The 23,255-nt window shown below is 41.7% G+C and overlaps 1 protein-coding gene across 1 annotated transcript in view; it reads right to left on the reverse strand.

Moving 5' to 3' along the window:
- Positions 1–3,663: 3,663 nt before the first annotated feature.
- Klf12 (Kruppel like factor 12) overlaps positions 3,664–23,255 on the reverse strand; it is a 379,112-nt gene continuing 359,520 nt past the window's right edge. Inside the window, exon 8 of the mRNA XM_041666771.1 lies at positions 3,664–13,198. Within this exon, the coding sequence (XP_041522705.1) occupies positions 13,017–13,198 (182 nt within the window). The 3' untranslated portion in view covers positions 3,664–13,016. The remainder of the gene's footprint in view (positions 13,199–23,255) is intronic.

Below are 23,255 nucleotides of genomic sequence, written 5' to 3' on the forward strand. Positions count from 1 at the left end.
CCTTCATAATGAATACATACCAAAAAGGGATGCATGAGTTTGGCTTACACAGTACACGTCGGACAGCTAAGACCCCAAGCAATAGTGCAGAGGGGACCTAAATTGGTCTTGCCCTGTAGTCAGATTAATGAATATCTTAACTGTCACTACTGAACCTTTATATAGCAACTGATGGAAACAGAGACAGAGACCTGCAGTAGAGCTCTTTGGCTGAGCTCCAAAGTTCAGTTGAAGAGTGGGAAGAGTGAGAATATGAGCAAAGAAGTCAAGACCATGATGGGGACACCCATTCTCTCTGGATGGATACCTTGCTCAGACAAGATATAGTAGAAAGGACCTTGGACCTTCCTCAAAGCAACGTGTTTTACCCTCTCTGAGGAGTGGATGGGGGTGGGGCAGAGGAGAAGATGGAGGGAATGAGAGGAGAGTAGGAAGTGGGAACTGGGATTGGTATATATGAAAAAAGATAGTTTATTTCCTTTTTAAAAAAAATAAAATTAAAAAATAAAGGATCACGAAATGTAAAAACAAAAGGCATGTTGTGTAGGTGTTCATTGGTGACTTGAGACTAAATAGAAAGTAATATAAATTACACTTATTACACTGCTGGGAGGGAAATAAATTAAATCCAGATAGTGCAGGGACAAAATACAAACAATCCATTGTGTTGAAGAAAACTATGCAACTTTTGTGGGAAGACAAGGAACTATCACTATGAAAACCATCAGTGGCCACTGAGGACTGAAATAATTTTTCAGTGATATACCCCTTTTCTGGTACTGGATATATATGTAAGTGTATATATATGTATATATGTATATAAGTACACATATACTTATGTACATATACACTTATATACTTATATACATATATACACTTACATATATACTTATATGCACATATACTTATATATATACACTTATATACTTATATACATATATACATATATATACACTTACATATATATCCAGTACCAGAAAAACATGTATTTGTGTATATATGAATCATATAATATCAATATATTCAGTACATACACTGAATACACACACGCTTGTGTGTATTAAATCCCCAAGGCATTCTAGCTGTAAGTGCCTTCTCTGCTTTTGACCACTCCATACTACTTGCTTCCTAGTCATCCAACTGGAGCCCATAATGAACAAGGAAGCCATCAGCATTTAGGTTAAAAATCACAGGTGTGTTCCGACAGCCTGAGTCCAGCTGAGGCCTGAGGAAGTTACAGGATTTTCCATCTCCTAGGTAATCCCAGATATTGAAATGTCCAGGAATTACCAGCCTAAGAAATCTCCACATGATGGAGGAAGGTCATTGGCTAATAAAGGCACTGCCCTGGCCCATTTTATTGGTTAGATGATAGGTGGGAGGAGTAAACAGAACAGAACGCTGGGAGGAAGAGGAAGTGAGCTCAGACTCACAGCTCTCCTCTCGGGAGCAGACGCCTGAGAGAGAAGCCATGCCCTGCTCCCGGGATGAAGCTCCGACCCAGGATGGACATAGGCTAGACTCTTCCCAGTAAGTGCACCTTGGGGTGCTACACACAGATGATTAGAAATGGGCTAAATTAATATGTGAGAATTAGCCTAGAAGAGAATGGGCCAAGCAGTGTTTAAATGAATACAGTTTGTGTGTTGTTATTTCGGGCATAAGCTAGCCGAGCAGGCGGCTGGGGTGCCAGGGACGCAACCCCGCCTCGCTCCAATTACTACATCCACACATAGACTATCTGGAGTAAAAACATCTTCTGATGTGTTCGGGGAAGACTTGTCTCCGCGTCAAGGGGAGATTGAAGCACAAATGAAAACAAAGCTAGAGAGATGGTTTAGCTGCTTGTATAGCCTGAAGAGAATTTCCTCTGGCTGAAAATTAGTCCAAGGATATATAAATCTAATATTCACCTTCCTATTTTATTAACAGACTATACCCAAAATGAAGTTGCCCAGATTAGGATCAGCTCTGCAAGTCCTTCCACTCTGCACAAAGAGCCCCAAAGATGAGGTTTTCCCTTTACTGTTCTGTCTTATAGGGTCATTTCTAAAATTACCACCACTAAAAGTATTGCCAAAAGAGTTTAGCAAAACCAGACTGTTTGCATAGCTGGAAAGATGGCTCAGTGGTTAAGAGAACTGACTACTCTTGCAGAAGACCCTCGCTTGTTTTCCTGTATCCACATGGTGGCTCACAACCATTGTAATTCCAGTTCCACCGGATCTGATGCTCTCATTTGAAAATATTTGCAGCACCTGCCTGGCAATGTAAGTTCAATTACCAGAAGTCACATGAAGGCAATTGGAGAGAAGAGATGTCATAGATTTGTCTTCTTACCTTCATGTGCTCACATACACATAATACACCTGCCCACACCCATAGACAGACATACAGACAGACAGACAGACACACACATACACACACACACACACACACACACACACACACTTTTAAAACTGGTTACTGCATCAGATTTTAAGAACCTTGTACTTTTAGTGATTTGTAAGACTGGAGTGTAATTCCCAGACAAAGATCTAGAAGCTTTCAGTGGTAGAGAAAGAGGCTTTTCCAGGACCCCTCAGTAATGTTTCAATGGGGTGAACTTGAGAAAGTCATGGCAGTGGTGAGCCAGCTTCTGCACAGGATGAAAGAGGTGGGTTTTGATGCTGAAGGTGGGGGGAGGGACAGTTTGCAGGATTTTTCCAGTTCCTTAGTTTGTAATAGAACAATGTCCCAGAACTCACCATCTTTTCAAAGAAGGATTTGAGGCAGTGATAGAAGGATCCAAAATCTCTCTGGAGCTGTGATTTTTCTTTGCTGAGTACGATGGATATTTTGATTGGCTTCTTTTGTAGGGGAATAATCAAAGTTCTGTACTGAATGACTCCTGATCACTGTTTTTCCTGATTCTCTCTCTCATCTCTCACTCTCTCACTCCCATCTTTTCTACCTTTCCTGATGGCTAAGAAAACTGATCCCACAACCAAACTAACTGGAAATGCTGCTTAAGCTGAGCTCTCACATTTTAATCTCCATCTCATATCATTAGAATATGGCTGGATTATAATTCAAGATTTTTTTGGAATGAACACAAACTATTGAGGGAGATGTTAGGTATAGTTTATAGTCACTTGATTTATAGAATATATTTTTCTAGCTCTTCAAGGGAAGCACACTAGGTCATAGAAAACAGATTTTTTTCATGAATTTGTTTTAGCAATTATTTAAGGATAGTCTACTTATTAATGTTCTTATTTTCAAATCCCTCAATAATCCAGTTTTCTCAAAAACATAAAGTGATCAGCTACTCTCGGCATGTTCCATGGATCATTTTTATGACATACAAAATCTGAAGAAATTTGTAGCTCATGGGATTCAATTTTGATCTATCAGAGATGCGTCTTTTGTATCACACGGTATTTCTGGACCACTTTTGAATTTGCTAATCATTAAAATAGTAGAAATTTCTTTTTAGGTGATCATTGTTTGCAAAATAAAACTCTCATTCTTTTTATAACACAGATTCTATCTTATCCTGGGTTTCAATTTACTATATGCAAGCAGAAAAACTTCTCCCAACAAAGGTTTAATTAGAATTGTTAATAGCTATGATTTCCAAAGTGTTTGAGTCAGCCTTAGTAATAATTAGGGAGTCTTGTTCCATACAAAATGCTTTATTTAACCTTCATGCCTTCATTCAGATAATTATACAAATGCATACAGATAAAGGTTTAAACTCTATTTCAGTTCACAGCTCAATTCATAGGAAAGTTGAATACAGAAAAGCAATGCACCAACAGAATATGTCTGAGACACCATTGAAAACGATAACACTTGTTCATTTAAATCTCTGAGAATAGAATGGAATACTCTTCTGAGAGAACCTCATTAGGAGAGTCTCCCTTTTCATTATCATAGGGCAAAAAAAAAATCACCATTTTACAGTAAAAGAAAAAGCTCTGAGTATATTTACAATACATACACTATACATAAATACAAGAACAACACTTACATAATATTAATAAACTCATAACAGGAGCTGCCTAAACACTACAGAGTATATAAATGCAGAGGAAACTATTAGGAAATTAGATATTTAAGCTGAAGAAATAAATTCATTTGCAATTAAAATTCAGAACAGAAAAGCCAAACAAAGAAGTAAGAACTCAACACATTTGCTTGCCAGCATCACTGGGGGATTTCCCCCTTTAATGTAGGCTCTCCTCTGGGCACTTTTAGCTCTCTGGGTCATATACCCAAGAGTTTTGTTGTAAGATTAGATCCATAATATGAATCAGAAGCAGCCCAGATATTCACTTTGCTGTGCAGAGGCTTCTAGCCTAGAATAACCACTTTGCAAACTAAAGGACAATTTTTATATTTTTTTACACAGAACGATCTTGTGATCCAATGACTGTATGTAATGAGCTAAGTGTTGAGGAAAAGCAAAGAGATGCCTGCTTGATTTGGCCAAAGATGATGTTTTCTTTGTTCTCATATGTTTTTCAGATACGACTGGGAGATTTACTCAAAGGAATATGACGTCTGCGCTGACTGACCCTCTCCACCAAGAGAAATGTCTAGACTACTACTAATTATAACTAAGTCATTTTAAGTGGCAGGTGGGTAGCTTAAAGGTGGTCTGCTCTCATCATTTCACAACACAGACAGTGCCTAGTATATCCTTCTATGGACAAACACGAATGTGCTGGTTTCTCTTTGTAAAAAGTGATCATGATACACATAATTGCATTCTGAGGCAGGATGACATCATACATAAGACAATGTTTTCAAGCTGGTTTTGTTAAGGAGTTATCTCACATCCATCCATAGTTGGTTTGCCATGTGATGCAATGTGTCCCACATAGACATGAACAAAACAATACAACCACCACACCACCCCATGGAGGGGGAGACAGTGGTTTTCAAAAATGAACCTTCAAACACAACACATTGTACACAGACAAGTTGATAGGAAAGAGCCTTGTATGTAGGCACCAGTGCCCAGTTCAGGAATACCCACTGAATGTAAAAATCTGAGGAACAAAATATACTCTATAGTCTGGATACAACACAAAACTCTGCCATGAGAAGGCTAGAAAAGTGAGTAGGGGAAAAATATATTTTCTATTATGTTTTTTGTTGTATTTTTAGATAATGAAATGAGCAGAAAAGGAAGATGTCAAAATATCCCTAAAATAACTTAGTTTTTGATTGACTGGACACTTTTACTTGTAGAATTGGAGCTAAATTCTCTCCTATAAACCCTCATTTCTCAACAAAAATTAATCTCTGTCAAAGACTTGGCTACCTTGCTTTTGAAAAAAGAATCACTCACAACAGGAATCACTGAAACACTTCACATTTCTGGAGATGAAATGTAGGGGAAAAAAGGTTATTGATGTGCCTGTTCCCACTATTCATTTCTTGTCAACCCACTTAGAGGGGTGGCATTGCCATCTGAGAAATAATTGTTGTTGAAACCCAATTAAGTGACAGGAGTCTAAGTCTACAGGAGATGGGAGGCATAGACACTTGCTTTCAGCATGGAAGAAGTGACTTACGGAGCTTTTATCTCTTCCCCCAGCCAACTAACAGGGAGAACGATCATAATTCAGGGGATTCATTTTCAGAAACTGAAACACTCTAAGAAATGGCATTCTTAATGTTCTCAAAGTCCATTAGCGCTGCCATGAATCAATACTGTCAGAGACTTTCTTCTATGCAGAAAGGGAAGGATTTTACGTCTCTGACGTTAGGCAGCTCCTCATATAAGACTCAAACTAACAATACTATAAGCAAATTACTTATGAGACTATTTAAAACATTCCAAGACAGTGCTGTTATGTGAGAACCCTGGAAAGAAACTGTCCACTGGTCATCTCAATGCTGACATCAACACCCTATGGAAACCTGTTAGGAAGTACCTCTACAGAGGGGAGGGTTTTAGACACAGCCTTGCAGAGGTTATCACAGGTCTGTGTTAGGAAAAAAGGAATGACTACACATACAAAGAAATATGAAAATTGAGAAAAACTACCTGGGACTAAATGATAGTAAGAAGTAAGAAGGGTTTCAAAGATCTTGGGAGCTCTGGGCAAACACTTGGAAGAAATCAACAAGTTTAGGGAGGTCTGTGGTTCAATGTTTGTCTAGAATTACTGCCCATCAGTGAGTTTCCAGGAAGGGGCGGATTCCAAATCCTCTGTACCATTGTCTGATGTAGCAGGTTCTTCTGTCTATGTGTTGCTTTCATTGGTTGAATAAAGAAACTGTCTTGGCCTTTTGATAAGGCAGCACTTAGGTAGGTAGAGTAGACCTTACTGAATGCTGGGAAGAAGGGCAATGTGACAGACACCATAAAGCTCCTGCCCAAGACTGACGCTGGTTAAAATCTTTCTCCATAAGCCATGACCTCATGATGCTATACAGATTATTAAAAATGGGTTAGATCAAGATATGTAAGTTAGCCAATAAGAGGCTAAAACTAATGGGCCAGGCAGTAATTTGATTAATATAGTTTCTGTGTGATTCTTTCAGGTGTAAGCTAGCAGGGCAGTCAAGACCAAAAACAGGCCCACTCCTCCTACAACAATTGTCAATTCATGTGCTAAATCATCTGCTAGATCATATTCCTACAGAGTTCTCATAACAAAACCAAGTTAGACACTGGGAACATGGCAGCCAGGACGAGGGAAGAAAGCTATGTGCTATACTATAAAGAAGGCCCTCTTAACTTATTTTGTGCCCCTGGATATCTCAGCTGTTCTCATTGTGCCTTGGTTTCCCAGCCATGAAGGGGAGACCAGTTGTACAGACTGGAGTGACCATGTTAAAATCCCTCAGCGTGAGCTTTGAACCTCCCAGGGTACTTCTGCACTTTCAGACAACACACGGGGAGGAGGAAGTCAGAATGTCTGATGTCAGCATGATCAGGGAATAGAGTAGCTGTTTAGCACCTGTTTGCTACTCTCTCTCTCTCCCTCTTGATGCATATGTCTTCATCCCTATTATCTGAAACAGAGTAGGGTAAAGAGCGGGATGGTCTTCTTGACCTGAGGTTGGGGCCTGGAGAATGCTGTCCACCGCAATACCACACTGTCTAAAAACCTGAAGGCTTATTCTCGGCCATACATTGAGAATCATCATTATTGAGTGTTTGGCTCTAATATAGCTTTGCTGGTAGCCTCGACAGCTTGTCTGGGCGAATTCATGCACTGAGACAGCAGGGGTGAAGAATACACTGAGTTCGTGTCTATGCCCAGTTTTATTGTTTATCTCTACCTATGACTCCACTTGTAGCCATAAAACAATTTGAGGAGAAAAACTTGTGAACTTCGGAATGTACACAATGAGGTAACTGCCAGGATTAACTAAATAACTGTCTGAAGGCCTTTGCAAGTATCACAAGATTTTTTTGGGGGGGAGGGAAGAGGACTTGTCGGTGTTGACCTCCATATTCTCCTTGATGATATCAGGATTTATTGGGTGAAAAGAGAATGAAGCACAAAAGATGAACTTGCACACTGATGTAAGTGGGTAAAATAAAGAAGATAAAAGTCTCTCGCTGTTTTGCACTAAGTGCATCAGTGTTTTTAACTGAGCAAGTCTTTCAGAGCTCTGTTATAAATGTGAGGTACACTTTATCTGAATATTGTAATTGTTCTACATCGTCATGTACACTGAAGATAACTTTATTTTCTATATTCACCTGATCGTATTCAAGTAAGACAAAGAAAATTAAGAGATATTAATTGCAAATAGGGTTACTTCTACTTCAAAGTGATGAAAGCCCTTTTCTGTGGGTTTGTGGGAACATATCTAATTTACTATGTGCATATATTTACTCTGTGTGTGCTCAAACCGTTCAGGAAAAACTCAGTATGATGAAGAATTATTGCTGTGTGAAAGTATAGGATTATCTCATTGGTCATATTCATTGACAGGCACTTTCAGCTTTTAATTAATTTCTGGGAAAAAAATGGGCATTAACTTTTTCCTATTGCCACTACAGAGTCTTTTAATATGTGGCTATATCAATACACTTAACCTCATCAATGTGTACCTACATTGGAAAGCAACCCCTCTGAAACTTAGACAAGAATAAACACCTGATTTTATTGTTTTCAATTGAGAACCACTCTGCTGAGAAGAATAACTGAGAAGCTAGATGATTTTTCTAGAACAAGCACATCTCCGTTTTTCCTTTTTCAAGAAAAGACAAGTATGAAGAAATGACCTCATCTGAGTTTTAAACCATTCTGGCTAAGCTATGACAAGCGGCCACTCCATTCTGACCAAGCACCATGAACATCAACAAGAGGGACCATTTCCGGTGGCAACATCACCAATTGTGAGTACCATCCACACACAAGGCATAGCTGAATAAGTGTTTTTTTTTTATTGTGATGAAAACTAGAAGCTTTCCCCCAACATATGTCATCAAACTATTTACAACCTCTGTAAAATTGGCATGTTTGAAAATACTTTGTCCACTATCACATATGTTACGAATACAGTAAAATAGCTTCACTCTATTTTTTTAAAGATGCAGAACCCTTCCATTTTATTTTCTTATGAAAAATCTGAATTTCTATTGCAATTGCTCAGTATTTAGCATATTTAAAATACCAATGGGCATGGTTTGCTAAACAGACATTACTCTATAATGAAATTGTGAAAATATAGCATTTTGAATTTGTATATACATTTCTTAACTATAAAATGCAGGCAAAGTTACATAGTAGTATAAGCTGATTCTCTAGTCAGGTAATAACTTACATTTCTACATAGTATGGATTATCACAAAGTATTTCCTTTACAAAAGTTCTTTGTTGATATTTAGTCGTCTGCCGGCTGCTGCATGTGCAGGTGTGTGCACACAGGTGCATGTGTTGGGGGTGTCTCTCCAGGTAAGTGAAAGGCAGTGTGGGAGCAAGGAGAAATGTAACATGGAAGACATGACCGGTCAAATCTCTTCCCGAGACTAAACCAAGACCGGTTCCTTCTGCAGGGAATTCAACCTCAGAACAAGTCAAGGAAGAGATTGGCTGATAGCATTCATTTATGTGACAAACTTAATGAGAGTGGGGTATGAACTATGAGTATTAAGGCTTCCTGGGCCTATGGTGGTTCATCAACATCAGTTCACATTCGATGCTTTCTAGGCAGACTGCATGGGTGCTGGTATTGCCCCTGCTTCAGACAGTTCTATGACTTCTCAATATAAAAGTGATAGACAGCCTTGAAACAACCTCTCAGCTAATTTTCTAGGCAGTTACAAGAAGAAAACAAAGGCATATTAATACTACCGAAGGCCTCACCTCACCCGATTTATTCAATTGCAGCTTTGGTACATATAATAAAGTACAGACTAAGGAACACTGCATCTCTTATCCATATACACGTTATCATTCTAATGAGCTGATCTCAAAGTGCAGACTTACATTTCCATTCAGAAACAATTGGCAATTTGGAGTTAAACAATTTGTATGAACATGAATACAGTCTTTGCATTAGCTATTCCAAATTTCCCTCATGACGAACATCGCTTTTCTAACCACCTAAAACTTTTGTTTGTAAACAGTGAAGCGTTTTGAAAGGCCCCGCCCCTAACTCATCTTCCTCTATTCCATTTAAACTTTAAAGTGATATTTAAAAGTGCTCATTTTACTCATGTAACTGACCCTCAACTTTTTGAAAACAAAAAGCGTACGCATTTTGTAAAGGCAGTAGTATCATTTCCATGGTAAAGCCATCAGGAACCTCTTTCTCAATGCTATAACAGAACTTAAAATCAAGCGGTGTACAAAGCAATCGACAGCAGGAGGCTGGAGCTGAATGGGAAGTTTCTCTACAAACAACTTAAGGTTGGAATATAAGGGACTCTCTGTAAACCCTCAAGTAACTCAACTCCCTTGTCATTAGTCTTCACACGGCAGGGAGACAATCACTTCTTCCTGCTTGTCACCAGGTATTACCAACCACACATGAGCTCCCTAGCTGCAAGCTGAACCACTTCAAATTTGAAGCCCAAACTTGCTCTGCTTAGGGAACACCAAGAAGTCCTTCAGGATTCTTTCCCTTTTTCGATAGTTTCTCATAGACTGTGCTTTTCAAGAAGCTAGATATGCACATAAAATGACTGGAGGCTTTTCTGTGCCTAAGGATATCATATTTCCTTCAGTCCCAAACCACCTGCCAAGGAGTACTGCTTACATCCCCTAGATGAGTTCCAAGTGAGTTTCAGTTCTTGGGCCACATCAGAGACATGTTCACTTGTGCTTACATCCTTTCTAAAAAACATCACTGTGTCAAAAGGAGGGGGATGCTGTAACGATGGCAGATTTCATCAGTGATCTTACCATCTCAGTCTGCTTCCCACTGATGGGGAGTGAGTGGGGGAAGCTTGCTTCCCCAAGTCTTCCCTAAGCGGTTAGGTGCAACTCCTTTTCGTTCTGTGCAATATTTAAATCAAGATGTCACTCAGGAAGCTTTCCCTGCCTGTCAGTTCAATGAATTCTACCTGTAAAACTTGCAAGATGTCTCTCAGTGGGAAAAGGATTAGCTCTGATGAGAGCAGACAGAATGAAGCCAAATCTCTCCTTCACTTGAGTGACTTCCCCTATACCTGCCAACTAGACTCTGGGGCCAGCGCCTGGGGAGATCATGGTCGCTTGCTACTGTCTGAGTTCTTTGCACTGGCCAGTTACTAATGCTGGCATGCATCAGGAAGCCTGTTTTTATTCTGAATGATAATAGGCAATGAGAAGTAGGAAGTGCATACAGTACAGATTAAAAAAAAAATGTTCCAGTTGGTTGAAAAAAAAATCCCACTGGCTGGTGGGTACCAGCCCGTGTAGCTGAAGCTAGTTATCAACAGAACTGCAGCCCTTGTTAGAGGGAAATTGCCTGATGAGTTCTTCAGACCTGGCAAAAAATATTAGAGCGCATATTTTTGAGGCCAGGACTTGATCTGTAAATCATAATACTTTTGCCTGAACATTTATTAAAATTCCTTTAAAAGTGCTCCAACTTAAACCGTTCTTCTAGTAGTGTTTATAGTCCTTGCTTTGTCAGAACCCAATACCCCAAATTAGAAACGGATACTGTAAAAGAGAACTCTGTCACCAGACATCCTTTTAGAATGTGCAGACATTTAAAAAATGAGCTAGGAATATTATGTGGTTAATTTGTGCAATTTCCCAAATCAAGCATCTGTCACTGAAATATATTGCAAAGGTCTTTGCTGGAGACCTTTTATAGTTAAGCTATAAAAAAAATCTTAACAACAAAAAAAATCTCACTAAGCCCAATTGCCACACAAAGCTGGGAAAACAACAGCTTTTAGTGGGGACAAAAATATGACACTATATTGGAAAGAGTGCTTGTTGGGGGTGTATTGCTTTTCCTGTATATTTTTTGCTAGATACAAAAGGTTCTTCATTTGAGGGGGACAATGGAAACTGACTTTCTCGTCCTTCTCCCAGAATAAGCAGGTTATCTGTCCCTGTGGATGCCAATGGAGGGAACATGGGGATTCCGGGCCAGTTTAGAAAGTGAACCATTTAGAGAAGAATCCACGGGAGAGTTAGAATCTTGGCTCTCTGGGTTGAAGAAGCAGCACCAAGGTGGGCTTCCACGGGCCCCTCTTTCCAAAGACTCATGCCCAAGCTGAACAACCCCACTGACTGAAGAGTTAACCTTCAGCTCTGCCTAGCTAGTCAGCAAAGAACTGTTGCCCAACGAGAAATGGGGAGCATAATCTTTCCTTGTGGTACTCGAGCAAGTAGGACGACAAAGAGCAGAAAGATGACCTCAGTGTGCTGTCACTAGGGCCTCTGAATGGAGCCAAGACATCCGAAATGCTGGGGTGTTTTTTACAATCCCTTTAGTGAGTATGAAAACTGGTAACGTGAGTCCTCAGTGGAGCGATTGTAGGCAAGTCCTTCTATTCATTATTGCTTTTCTCCTCCAGAGGAGCGTTATTTCCACCTCTGCTTTGTCTCATTTTCATGCTCACTGACTTTGCATGGGCAGCCCCACCTCTTCCCTTGGTGCCGGTGTGTCTAAGAAAGCTCCCCTCCCACTTGATTTCCTGTAATCGAACACGAAAGGCAGGGGAGATGATGCCTAGGTGACAGAACACTGCAGTTTGAAGTGGGGCGGTCGTTATTATTATGACTATTGTCGTTATCGTTTTTTTTAGACAGGCTCTTCCTATTCAACTACAGAACGCCTCTGCCCGTCCATGCCAGGGCAGAGCAGGACTAGCCTTTGAGAAACTGCTCTGCCCCTCTGCTGGAACGGATGAACAAAACATGATTGAAACAGAACAAAAACAAGCAAAGACAAACAAATGAATAGACTCTTGGTTCTCTTCTGGGAGATGGCATGAAGAAAGGTGTGAGGGCTATCTAAGTCCGCCATGACTAGCATAGAGAGCTACTTCTGTGTGCCTTCTTTTGGGGTAACAGAGCTTCCCCAACAGCCCCTTCCTTTCTAGTTCATGCTGCTTGCTGGTAACAGACTGGATGTGTGTTCTGGCTTACTGAGATAGGAACTGAAATCTCTGTCTAAAGGGCTTGGGGGTGGGGGAGGTGCCATGGAAGAATCATCCAAACTGAGGTCTTCTGTAACATCGATTTGTGGTAGATGACCTTTAAGGGACTGATAGCCTAGTGTCCGGCCAGCTCGGGAAATGTACAAGCTACAAACATCTTTCCAACGGCAGAGGACAGAGCACAGACAAATAATGCCTGTCTCTTCAGGACCTGAGGCGCTGAACCCCCAGGCCAGTGTGCTTGCAGCAGCTCTCCCGTGGGGTGATCATGATGGGGGGTTACCTTCAGGCTGAAAGGAGAAGGATTCCTTCTTGTTCCTGCTCTGGTTTCAGGCACCAAGGGACTGCGGTGCTGTTGACCTTAACACTGTAGAGGGGGCTCAGCCCTGCTGAGTTAGTCGCTCTTTAAGAGACCCAGCTCTTATGCCCAGCTGGACGACGGGAGCCTTCCTCACACCAGCATGTGCCTCCTCCGGTGCAGGGCCAGGTGGTCTGACCTCGAGAAGCTGCGATCACAGTCCGCACACTTGAATGGCTTCACTCCAGTGTGTTTGCGGTAATGCCTGGTCAGTTCATCCGAGCGGGCAAACTTCCAGGTGCAGCCTTCCCACGTGCATTTGTAGGGCTTCTCTCCTGGAAGAAACAAAGACACATAAGCTTTGAGGCTCCATCCTTTTTCTGTAATGACCCAGCCAGCCCTGAATGCTGGGAAAGCGTTGTCAATGGGTGTTCTATTTGGCAGGTCTCTGTGAGTAAACCTTAGCATCCCACCGGGGGCTTTGGGGACTGAGAGGTGAGTTTCAGTTTCCTGCTGTGACATCAGTGAAGACATCAGCTAACCTTTGGATATCTGGCTGGGGAGTGATACTATAGGCACAAATGGGAAGGAGAGGCTGGCTCTTCACACTGGTGGGCTCAAGGGGAGTATTAACACCCCACAGAGTCTGATTCGGCTCTGTGGCCGGAAATCATAAACAACAGTAAAGGGTACTTAGCTCCATTTTAATAGGCCCCCTTCCCTTCAGAATATGCATCGCTTCAATGCTATAAGACTGTATAGGACAGAGAGTCCAGTTAGCTATCATTCAAGGTGTCCACATCACTTCATTACAGGTACAACAACCCATTCATTGGACATATGTTATTCACAAACATCTACATTTTGTTTGTCCCTTGCGAAGAAATCTTATAAAGACTAGCAGTGCCAAAGTGAGTGTGCTTTTCAAGACCAGAGAACCAAACTGAGCCTGAGGAATTTTGAAGTGGGACTGAATGCTGAATCCTTGTAAAAAGCCCGAAGACATTTGTAACTTGACCAGGCCCTGCCATCTTCTTGTACGGACAGTAAAATATCCAAAGCCTGGGCTGGGAAGAGATAGCCTAGCCATTGTCCAAATGGGCTCCCAAAGGGGAGCAGGACAATAGCTGACCCAGGTGCACTGTTTTCCTAGCTTTCTTCCAAAGGGAAGCCCTGTCCCCGTTCAACCTTGCAAAACTGATCTCTCCTGTCTCATCTATCCAATGGGAACCTCTAATGATGGCAGGGTAGGCAGCTCATGCTAACCCTGCATATGAAGCCGGAAGGCATTCCCCACTCCACAGGAAAGAAACTGTCCAGTGTGGCACCGTAAATTACTCAAGGCTCCAGGGAAGAAAATGTCCCTGGCCCTGAATCCAGCACCTTTCACTATGCTCCAGAGGAAAGGATAAACTTTATTATGTCCTCAGTTCCCAGATTGGTACTCGAAATCTAGCTAAATCCTATTCCGGTTATGTCACTAACACAATGCACCACAAAGATCTCACCTTGATGCCCGTCTCCTCTACCCCCAGAGCCTAGATTAGGTCCTAAACAAATTCAGCTGTTAAGTTAGTGTTGGGTCTTAGGATCAAGGGGTTCAGTCCCCGGGAATCTAGAAATGATGAGGCACTAGTTGTGACCACAGGAAGTACCAGGATCTTCTAAAAGTACCCATTCAAGTGAAAGCGTACTGACTGAATCGACAGTTTTTGTATTGACAAAAAAAACCTCAACTTTGAATTCATTCCAGTTGTTCCAAGAAGACAGCATATGCACTTGCATGTGCTTACTGACCAGAGTTCTAGAGAAACAAAGCAAGCACAAGCCAGGTAAGTGCCTAACTAACGAAAGTCGAAGATCTGTAATCGAATACATTCCTGACAATGAGTAGCATGTATTTACATGTTGAATACTGCTGTAGTTTTGTTTTATATTTTTATTTCTGTATGAGTTCTGGCAGTTAGCACAATATACACAAATATATTTGCCTTTGCTACCTGAGTTGATTGGTTGTCACCAAGAGACATCTCCTAGCAGTGGCTTATGCTATGAAGAAATTGCCCAGAGAGAAAGTGTAGAAGCTGAGGTAGGAAGGAGAAAGGGTCTTCTTCCCCCCTCCCCACATTACTGAAAATAATTTATTGAAAATAGCTTTCCTTTTAACATAATATATTTATGACTTTCCATCCCTATACTTCTCCCAAATCTTCCTCACCTCTCCTCCCATCCAGATCCACCCCCCTTCTGTCAGGGATGTTAGGTAAAAACAGAAACTAACACAGCGGAATAAGACAAAACAAACCAACAGAAGGAAAAAAGCCCAAGAAGAGACACAAGAAACAGAAACAGATAGAGTCACAGAGACCTATTCATTACAAGCACTAAACTGGAAGCCGTAATAGATATGCAAAGGACCTATACGGTAAAAAGAAAGAAAAGCTTGTAAATAAATTAAAAAATAAGATAAAACTTAAAAAAAAAGAAAAGCTCTGAAATGTCACTAGGAAACATGGAACCTCCGAGTATCTGATGCGTTCCCTCTGCTGGCCGTCTTCTTCTAGGCATTCCAATTTTATCTCCCCAGTGAGACTCCCTTAGAGAAAACCACTTACAAATAAAAAGTGGTTATCAGTTGTAGATAGAGTTCATGTCAGAGTCATTTGCCTACTTCTCCTTTCGGCTCCCGTGCACCATCTTGTGCAGATCCTTGCTTCCCTGTGTGTTTCACCTCAGTCCCTGTGAGTTCATGTGCATTTGGTACTGCTGTGTTTAAAAGGCCTTGTTTCCTCGGTGTCCTCCCTCCCCTCCAGCTCTTAGACTCTTTGCATCTTCTTCAGCAGGGTTCCCTAAGACCCGAGGAGGGGGAAGGCTTTTTTGATAGAGACATTCCATCAAGGACTGAGTGTTTCATGGTGTCTCTCTTTCTGAGTAATGTCTGGCTGTGGGTCTCTGTATTTGTTCCCATCTGCTGCAGGAGGAAGTCTCTCTGCTGATGGCTGAACAAAGGATGGGTTTTTTGTATTGTTTTGTTTTTGTTTTTGTTTTTTTAGAACATTAGTATTTGGTTTTGGGCTATCCAGACTCAGGTTCTTGATCACCCAAATATTATCAGGTTTGGGGTCCATTTGGTGGAGTGGGCCTTACGTCAAATCAAATATTGACTGGTTACTCTCATGAAGTTTGTGCCCCCTTTGCACGAGCCTATTTTTCAGGCAGTATACTATTGTTGATCAAAGCATTTGTGACTGACTTGGTGTTTACATCTCTCCTTGGCTGACTGAAGCTTACCTTCCTTCCCATACCAAAGACAAAGGAGTCAAGGCCTATGTAGTCACCTGCTTGACTTCTCTGTGTCTAATAGTTTGTGGAGGTGTTGTCTTCAGCAATGAGGCCTTGATGTCAGTTTGGGGAGAGCAACTTATAGTCTTGGCAACAATCTAGGTTGTTTGGGGGTTTCCATAAAGACCCCTTTGGATAACAATTATTCGATGTAACCCAACTTCAGTGCTGGAAGCTCTTGCTTGATGACAAGAGATGTCTAGTTGAGGCTGCTCTTTCTCTTCTATTGTTTGGCCATTTAGGCCACCGTCCTATATACACACATTTTTTTACAAAGTTTTACTACTATATTTCAGATGGCCCTTAGCTTTTCCCTCCCTCAACCCCTTTCTTCTTGCTACTCCTTTGAATCTTCTGTTCTAGTCCCTCCCCACACATCTATAACTGTCTATTTTATTTCTCTTTCTTAGCAAGATCTAAGTGTCCCTCCAGTCACTTAGTCTATACCTAACCTCTGCGATCCTATGGATTATAGCTTGGTTATCATTGGCTTAGGAGCTAATAGTCACATATAACCTGATTTGTTTTCCTAGATCTATGTTACCTCACTCAGGATGTTTTTTTTCCAGTTCCACCTATTTACCAGCAAACTTCACAGTTTCATTTTTAATGGCTGAATAATATTCTATTGTATAAATGTTCCAAGTTTCTTTATCCATTCATCTGTTGAGGTTGTTTCCAATTTCTAACTATTATGAATAGCAGAGCAATGAACATATGTGAGCAGCTGTGTCTGTGGCAAGATAAGGCATCCCTGGGGTGTATGTCCACCAGTGGAATAGCTAAACCTGAAGGTGGATTGATTTCTGTCATTCTGAGGAACTGCCTCATTGATTTCCACAGTGGCTGTATGAGTTTGCACACCTACCCGCCGCCATGTATGAGTTTTCCCTTGACTCCGCATCCTCACAAGAAAGAGAAGTCACCCATTTTCATGATCTGTGCCATTTAACAGGTGTAAGGTGAAATCTCAAAGTAGTTTTTATTTTCATTTCCCTGAGGCGAAGGATATTGAACATTTATTTAAGTGTGTCTTGGTCATTTGAGTTTCCTTTTTAAAGAATTCTCTGTTTAGATCTGTACCCCATTTTCAAACTGAGCTGTTTTATTGATATCCATTTTTGTGAGTTCCTTATATATTTCAAATATTAGGCCTCTATTGAATGGATATTTAAGTGAACTCTGGGGATTGAACGCAGACCACCAATCTTAAATAATGAGGTACTTTATCCACTGTGCCATCTCACTTGAAATATACTTAATATTTTTTTGCATTTATTTTCTGTGGCTCTGAGTATGTTGGGAGGTCCTGATGGCCAGAGGCTGAAGTCTACTATGGCCTAGCAGCTTTCTCCAAGCTCGGCAACATGAAGGACTCATCCCCAGCAAGGTTCCCTGCTTTCTACCTTCCCAGATTTGGAGGGTGTCTCTAAGCCTGGTTGCCTGACTAATCTCAAGGATGTCCCTTGAAATAATTCCCTGCAAGCACTCTTTCCCTGCTGACCATTTGGTAATTTAGTAACATGTTCTAGCTATTTTCATAGGGTTGTGCTTCCACTAACCCAGGTATATGATAGGAGTGTGTAAATTGTCCCCAGGTTTCCCAATGCTATATATTTCCTATACTCTGGAATAAAGTTGAGTTGTCTCATTGAAGTCTTCTCCCAGAGGCCTATCTCCATCACCTCTGCAGCCATTTGAACCCTGTTCCCTGCCTCTGCTCTCATTACCTCCATGGATGGGTGACCAACAGTCCCAAAGAAGACCCACATGGGTGGATGTGCATATGTGCAATTGCACACTTGAGGATGTTAAAGGACAACATGCCTTATTTCGTTCTCTTCCTCCATGATGGAGGTTCCAGAGATCAATACCCGGCTGTGAGGCTTGGTGGTAAACCCCTTTGCCCAATGAGCTATATTCCATTGGCCAAAAATGACATCTTAATCGATAGCCATAAGTTATCTGTCTTTATTGTACAATACGTGGTATCTATATGTGTGCATACACTACATAGTGTTTATATCAAGATAAACACATCTGACTACACACTTATCATGCATTTATAGGGTAAACTTTCAGAATCCTTTCTTCTAAGTATTTGAAATATTGTTTATAGTCACTCAACTGTGCGTTAGCACACCACAACAGTCTATGCTCATCTAACTGTAACTTAGCACTGATTGTTCATCTGTCTCCTCCTCTTCTATTCCTATTCTTCTTTCCCTGCTATCCACTCCTCCGCTTCCATCTTTCTTTCATGTAATCAACTTCTTTTTGTCCCATATATTAGCGAGATCACATAGTCATCGTTGTTTAGTGCCTGGATACATGTTTTTACATAACAAATAATTGAAAGGGAGAGTTCTGCACAAAAGGAAATGGTGGCCTCCTTTGGGGGTATAGTTAGCTTCCTTTTAAGTCATTTCTTTCGTTGTTATAGTTCCTATTTTAATGAACCATTTTCAGCGTAATCTTAAGCAAGGAAACATACCAGACTGGGGTGAGGACATCTGGGACTGGGAAGGTGGCTCAGTGGCTACCTCTCTGGCACCCAGGCAGGTGTGGGAAGAGAGAATCAGCTCCACAGACTGTCCTCTCCCTTCCTCAAGCACCCTGTGGCCTAAGCACCCCACCACCCCTCCTGCTACCTATACCCCATCATCAATAATAATAACTGTTAAAAAGTATCTTTTTGCTGCTGATCTAAAAATTCCTGAACAATCCTCTTACAGTTCATGTTGGATACAACTTCCTATGCACGTATGTACAGGCAGAATGCACACGCGTACTCCCAAGAGGTATTAATAAAGTCCTGGGAAAATAAGAACTCACATCAGAAATATTTTTTTCCCTGACTCGAAACAGTCAACACAAACTGATTTATTACGAATTGCTTGTCTTTTGCCATTCTGGTTAGAGAAAAGGATTAAGACCAGCTCAGGGCATTTCCATGGCATTTACCCAGCAGAAGGTTCAACAAAGTCTAAAGAAAACATCAGCTATTGAATGGATTCGGGAAAACCTACTGAACAAAACTCACTTCTGCTGGGCCTCCCATTTCACCACCTGAAATGCTGAAAGGTAAATGTGGACCGAGACAAAGGGCAGGTGCTTTTTCATATGAAAATGACGTGCAAGCAATATATTTAGAGGAACGTGCAGTTTCAAAAGGCCTGCATTAAACAAAAACACCCGTGTTCTCAGCGACTCTGTTATTTTCTCAGACAACTGAAAAGGAACACCTTGAGTAACAAGAAGCACAGGCATTCGCTAGGTTCAGAAGTGCAGTTTTGAAATATGTCCCTGTTTAACATTGCTGAAGCCACAGGGCCCAGACAGTGACAAATGAGCTGCATTACATTCAGGGCTCAGCGTAGTTGCTGTGACAATCTGCTTCACTTGAGGAATGGCATTTGCATATGAGGAGATGGGGGGAGCCAGAATCAAGATTTTTATCTTGTCTTCTGGGTTCTGTTACAGTTAGTTCACAAAAGTTCACAGATTTATAGATCTGGAAGGAAATTAGGCGCTTTCAAGATGAGGAAATAGAAACCTGGCGACCAAAAAAAAAAGAAAAAGCTGGCATTACCAGCTTCTCTGAGTCAGCCAAGGATGGACAAGGCCACATTCCCACTTGGGGTTTAAAGTAGCCAGCTCTACCTGGAGCTCTAAAATCAGGCAAGATGGTCAAACATGGAGCTGGGCTACCGACCTGCAGCTGGGCTCGAGGCTGCAGAATGCGGTTTCTGGAAGCGGTTTCCCCATCTCTAGAACCTTGGGTTATCACCTGTTCCTACAAGCTGTGAAACTCCAACCTGCACACTACACAATATTTAATTCTATGGCTATGAAACTTAAGGTATTCCCGTTTATTGTGAAGAAATAAAAATCAAACAATAAAGTTGGAAATACATCTTTGTTTGCTATCCTGTGAAACATGAAGATGTGTGTGTATGTGTTATCAATTTTCTTCATGTGTATAGCTGTGCTCACCCACACAAGCATATGGACACATGCAGATCAGAGAGGCTGATGTCAGGATGCCTTTACAGTTGATTTCCCACCTCGTATTTTGAGATACAATCTCTCCTTGGACCTGCAGCTCACTGATTTGGCTAGACTGACTTACCACTGAATACCCAGGATCCTCCTGTCTCTGCCCTGTCCAGTGCTGGGATGATGGAAGTGTGTCTTTAGGCTTAGCGCTCTCTCTCTCTCTCTCTCTCTCTCTCTCTCTCTCCCTCCCCCCCCCCCCCCGCCCCATAGGTACTAGACGTTCACAACTCAGGTCCTCTGAACCATCTCTTTAATCCTTCTTCTCTTTGCTATTCTAAAGGAACAAATTAAAGTTTTTGGCTAACTGGACATCAATCCTGATTCTATCTCTTGAAAATATTTTAAGTACAAAACTGCCAGAACCAAGCAGACCAACCTATTGTATAGTATGTGCAATCCATTATTTGTCTTGATAATTCAATCAAATAGTCAGTGTGTTACTGGAGTTCACCTAAATGGTCTGGACTAACTTCTTCATTGTGTGTGAAAGTGACTAAGTGAGCTTCTTGTGTATTCCCAGTGCTGTTCTATAAAGGCAACCTTGATAACAATAGCAAATAAAATGTTTGCTGGAACATGGGAAACTCTCCACACGCTGTGACCTTTTCTAAGCAATGTCATGATTTTAACACATCTGACCTTGGCAGCTTTGTAATCTAGCAGCGGCAGTGGCTAGCCCTTGCTTCCCTGGGGATCCAGTTACTGTTAGCCACCTTTTAAGTTGCCACTCCACACTTGAAGTTACTGCTCTACAAAACTAGGCGATCTAGTCAGAACTGGCCTGGCAGACAAGGGCCTGAGTGACGACTTATTGGATATATGGTATTGCTAACACAAAGTCTAGCCTTCTCACCCAGAGAGCAAACAAGGAATGAAAATATTCTCTAATAAAATGGACTTCACAAAAAGTAAAAAGTTCAAGGTCAAAGGACCTTGTTTTATTTGGCTGTTCCGAGTGTATATTGCGGTGCGGTGACAACACTTATTTGCTATGTGTCTGGTTACCTTTTCTTAAGTTTCTTGTGCAGAGAACTCTTCTTTAACCTGTCACATAAATGTGTGCCAAGACTTTGAGCTTTTCATCTCCCTTACGCAATCCCCTCATCCTCACAGTCTCTGCTCCAGCCTCCCGGGAAATCCTATGTGTGTCTACTTTATAGTCTCCCTTCTGCATACAGGGATAGTACGGACAAATTCAGCCACGGCCTGAAAGCTGTTTCAGATAACCCAAATCTAATTCAGCACCTAACACCTCAACAATATGCCTCTCCTCCTGCATTGCTGTAGCAAAGGGGTAAGCTTATCTACACCCATCGCAAGTTGTCCCAAATCTTTTTGGGTGGAGAGATTTTTTTTTTTTTTTGAGATTCTTCCGTAGAGAAATAGGGGAGGTATTCCCTGCCTGCTCCACCATGATCATTGCAGGTGCCAGCTCTGTCTTCCAAATGCCTGTCCAGCAGTCCTCTCCCTTCGGCTCCACAGGAGCCTCTCCAAAGGATCTCAGTATTTCAGAAAAGCAACCTAATTTCCCCATGGTAATCTGAATCAATCACCACCCCCAACACACACACACCAGTATAATTATTCTTTTCCTAGCCTGTTGTCTTAAGGGTATTAAAGCCCAAAGTGACCAGGGAGAAGTCTGAGCTTCCAGCTGAATTGCATGTTTGCTGTGTCTCCTAGCAAGGGTTCCCCCTCACTAGAACCAAGAGCAGATCTGAAGATCACAGGATCAGGAAGCAAAATTTTTCGTAGTGGGTCACCAGGAGTGAGGCTGACTGAACTATCCCCTCTTCACCCCTTGATTCCTGGACCCATGGATCCTGGCTATGGGAGAAAACAAACCATACATTGGACACTAATTCAAAGCTTATACCACTTTCTGAAGAACACTACCCCAGTCCTCCAGGCTATGTTCACTATTTGTGCTGTAGCTGATTCCTCAAGAGCCCATTCCATCTTTCTAGCCAGCTGCTTCAGAATGGAATGGTGAGGGACATGGTGAGACCAGTGGATTCCATGATTCTGGGTTCCTTGTCACACTTCCCTGGACATGAAGTGAGTTCCTTGGTCAGAAGCAATACTATGTGGCTACCATGATGGTGAATGGGAAGTCTGTAAGTCCACAGATGGTAGTTTTCTAGAGGCATCATATGCAGGGAAAGGCAAATCCATAACCAGAAAAAGTGTCTATTCCAGTACGATCCAATGCAGTCAATAAGCCACTATGTCGCTGGATGGTCGCCCCAGGGAATGATGCCTTATTTGCGGCTTGGTGTTGGTTTTTCCTGCTGCAAGATATGCCTTTCAGTGATAGCTGTAACCATGTTAGCCTTGGTGAGCGGTAGCCTGTGCTTGTTCATGTGTTCATTGGGCAATGACAGGGATGACTGATTAACGAGGCTGTCTGTCCACAGTCTGGGGCATCCTATTTATTTGATTATTTATCTCCTCAGGTGAAGTGACCTTTTGATGAGCATTTACACGGGACCCAAGAATCTTCCATTCTTCACTCATTCGGTGAGACCTATCCATGCACTATTTCCCCAGATGTCTTGGTCACCCAGTTCCATCACGTTCTTTCCATGTTCCTGACCATCCAGCCAATCCATTGGCTACAGCCCATGAACCAGTGAACAATAATGGATTGGGCTATTTCTCCTCCCAAACAAAATGTATGACCTGGTGAACTGCCCAAAGTGTTGCTCACTGTGAAGATTTCTCTTTGGTAGTGTCTTTCAGGGTTGCTCCTGAAAGGTGTTGTAATGCTGGGGCTGTCCACTTCTGCGTCCTGCCTAAATAATGCACAGAACCATCAGTAAACAGGCCCTAGTCTTCTTTTCCTTAGCCATCTGATCATAGAGCACACTCCATGAGATTATAGGTGAATTCTTGGCAGAAGCTGATATTATTTCAGGAGTAGAAATCATTGACATGTGGGCTTTGGCTTTCTAGGATCTGGTGTTGACCAGACTGAATAGATAGTTGCAG

Source organism: Microtus oregoni, unplaced genomic scaffold (assembly GCF_018167655.1).
Source record: "Microtus oregoni isolate MIOR12 unplaced genomic scaffold, Mior012 000001F_ref0000356, whole genome shotgun sequence".
In the NCBI taxonomy this organism is placed as follows: Eukaryota; Metazoa; Chordata; class Mammalia; order Rodentia; family Cricetidae; genus Microtus; species Microtus oregoni.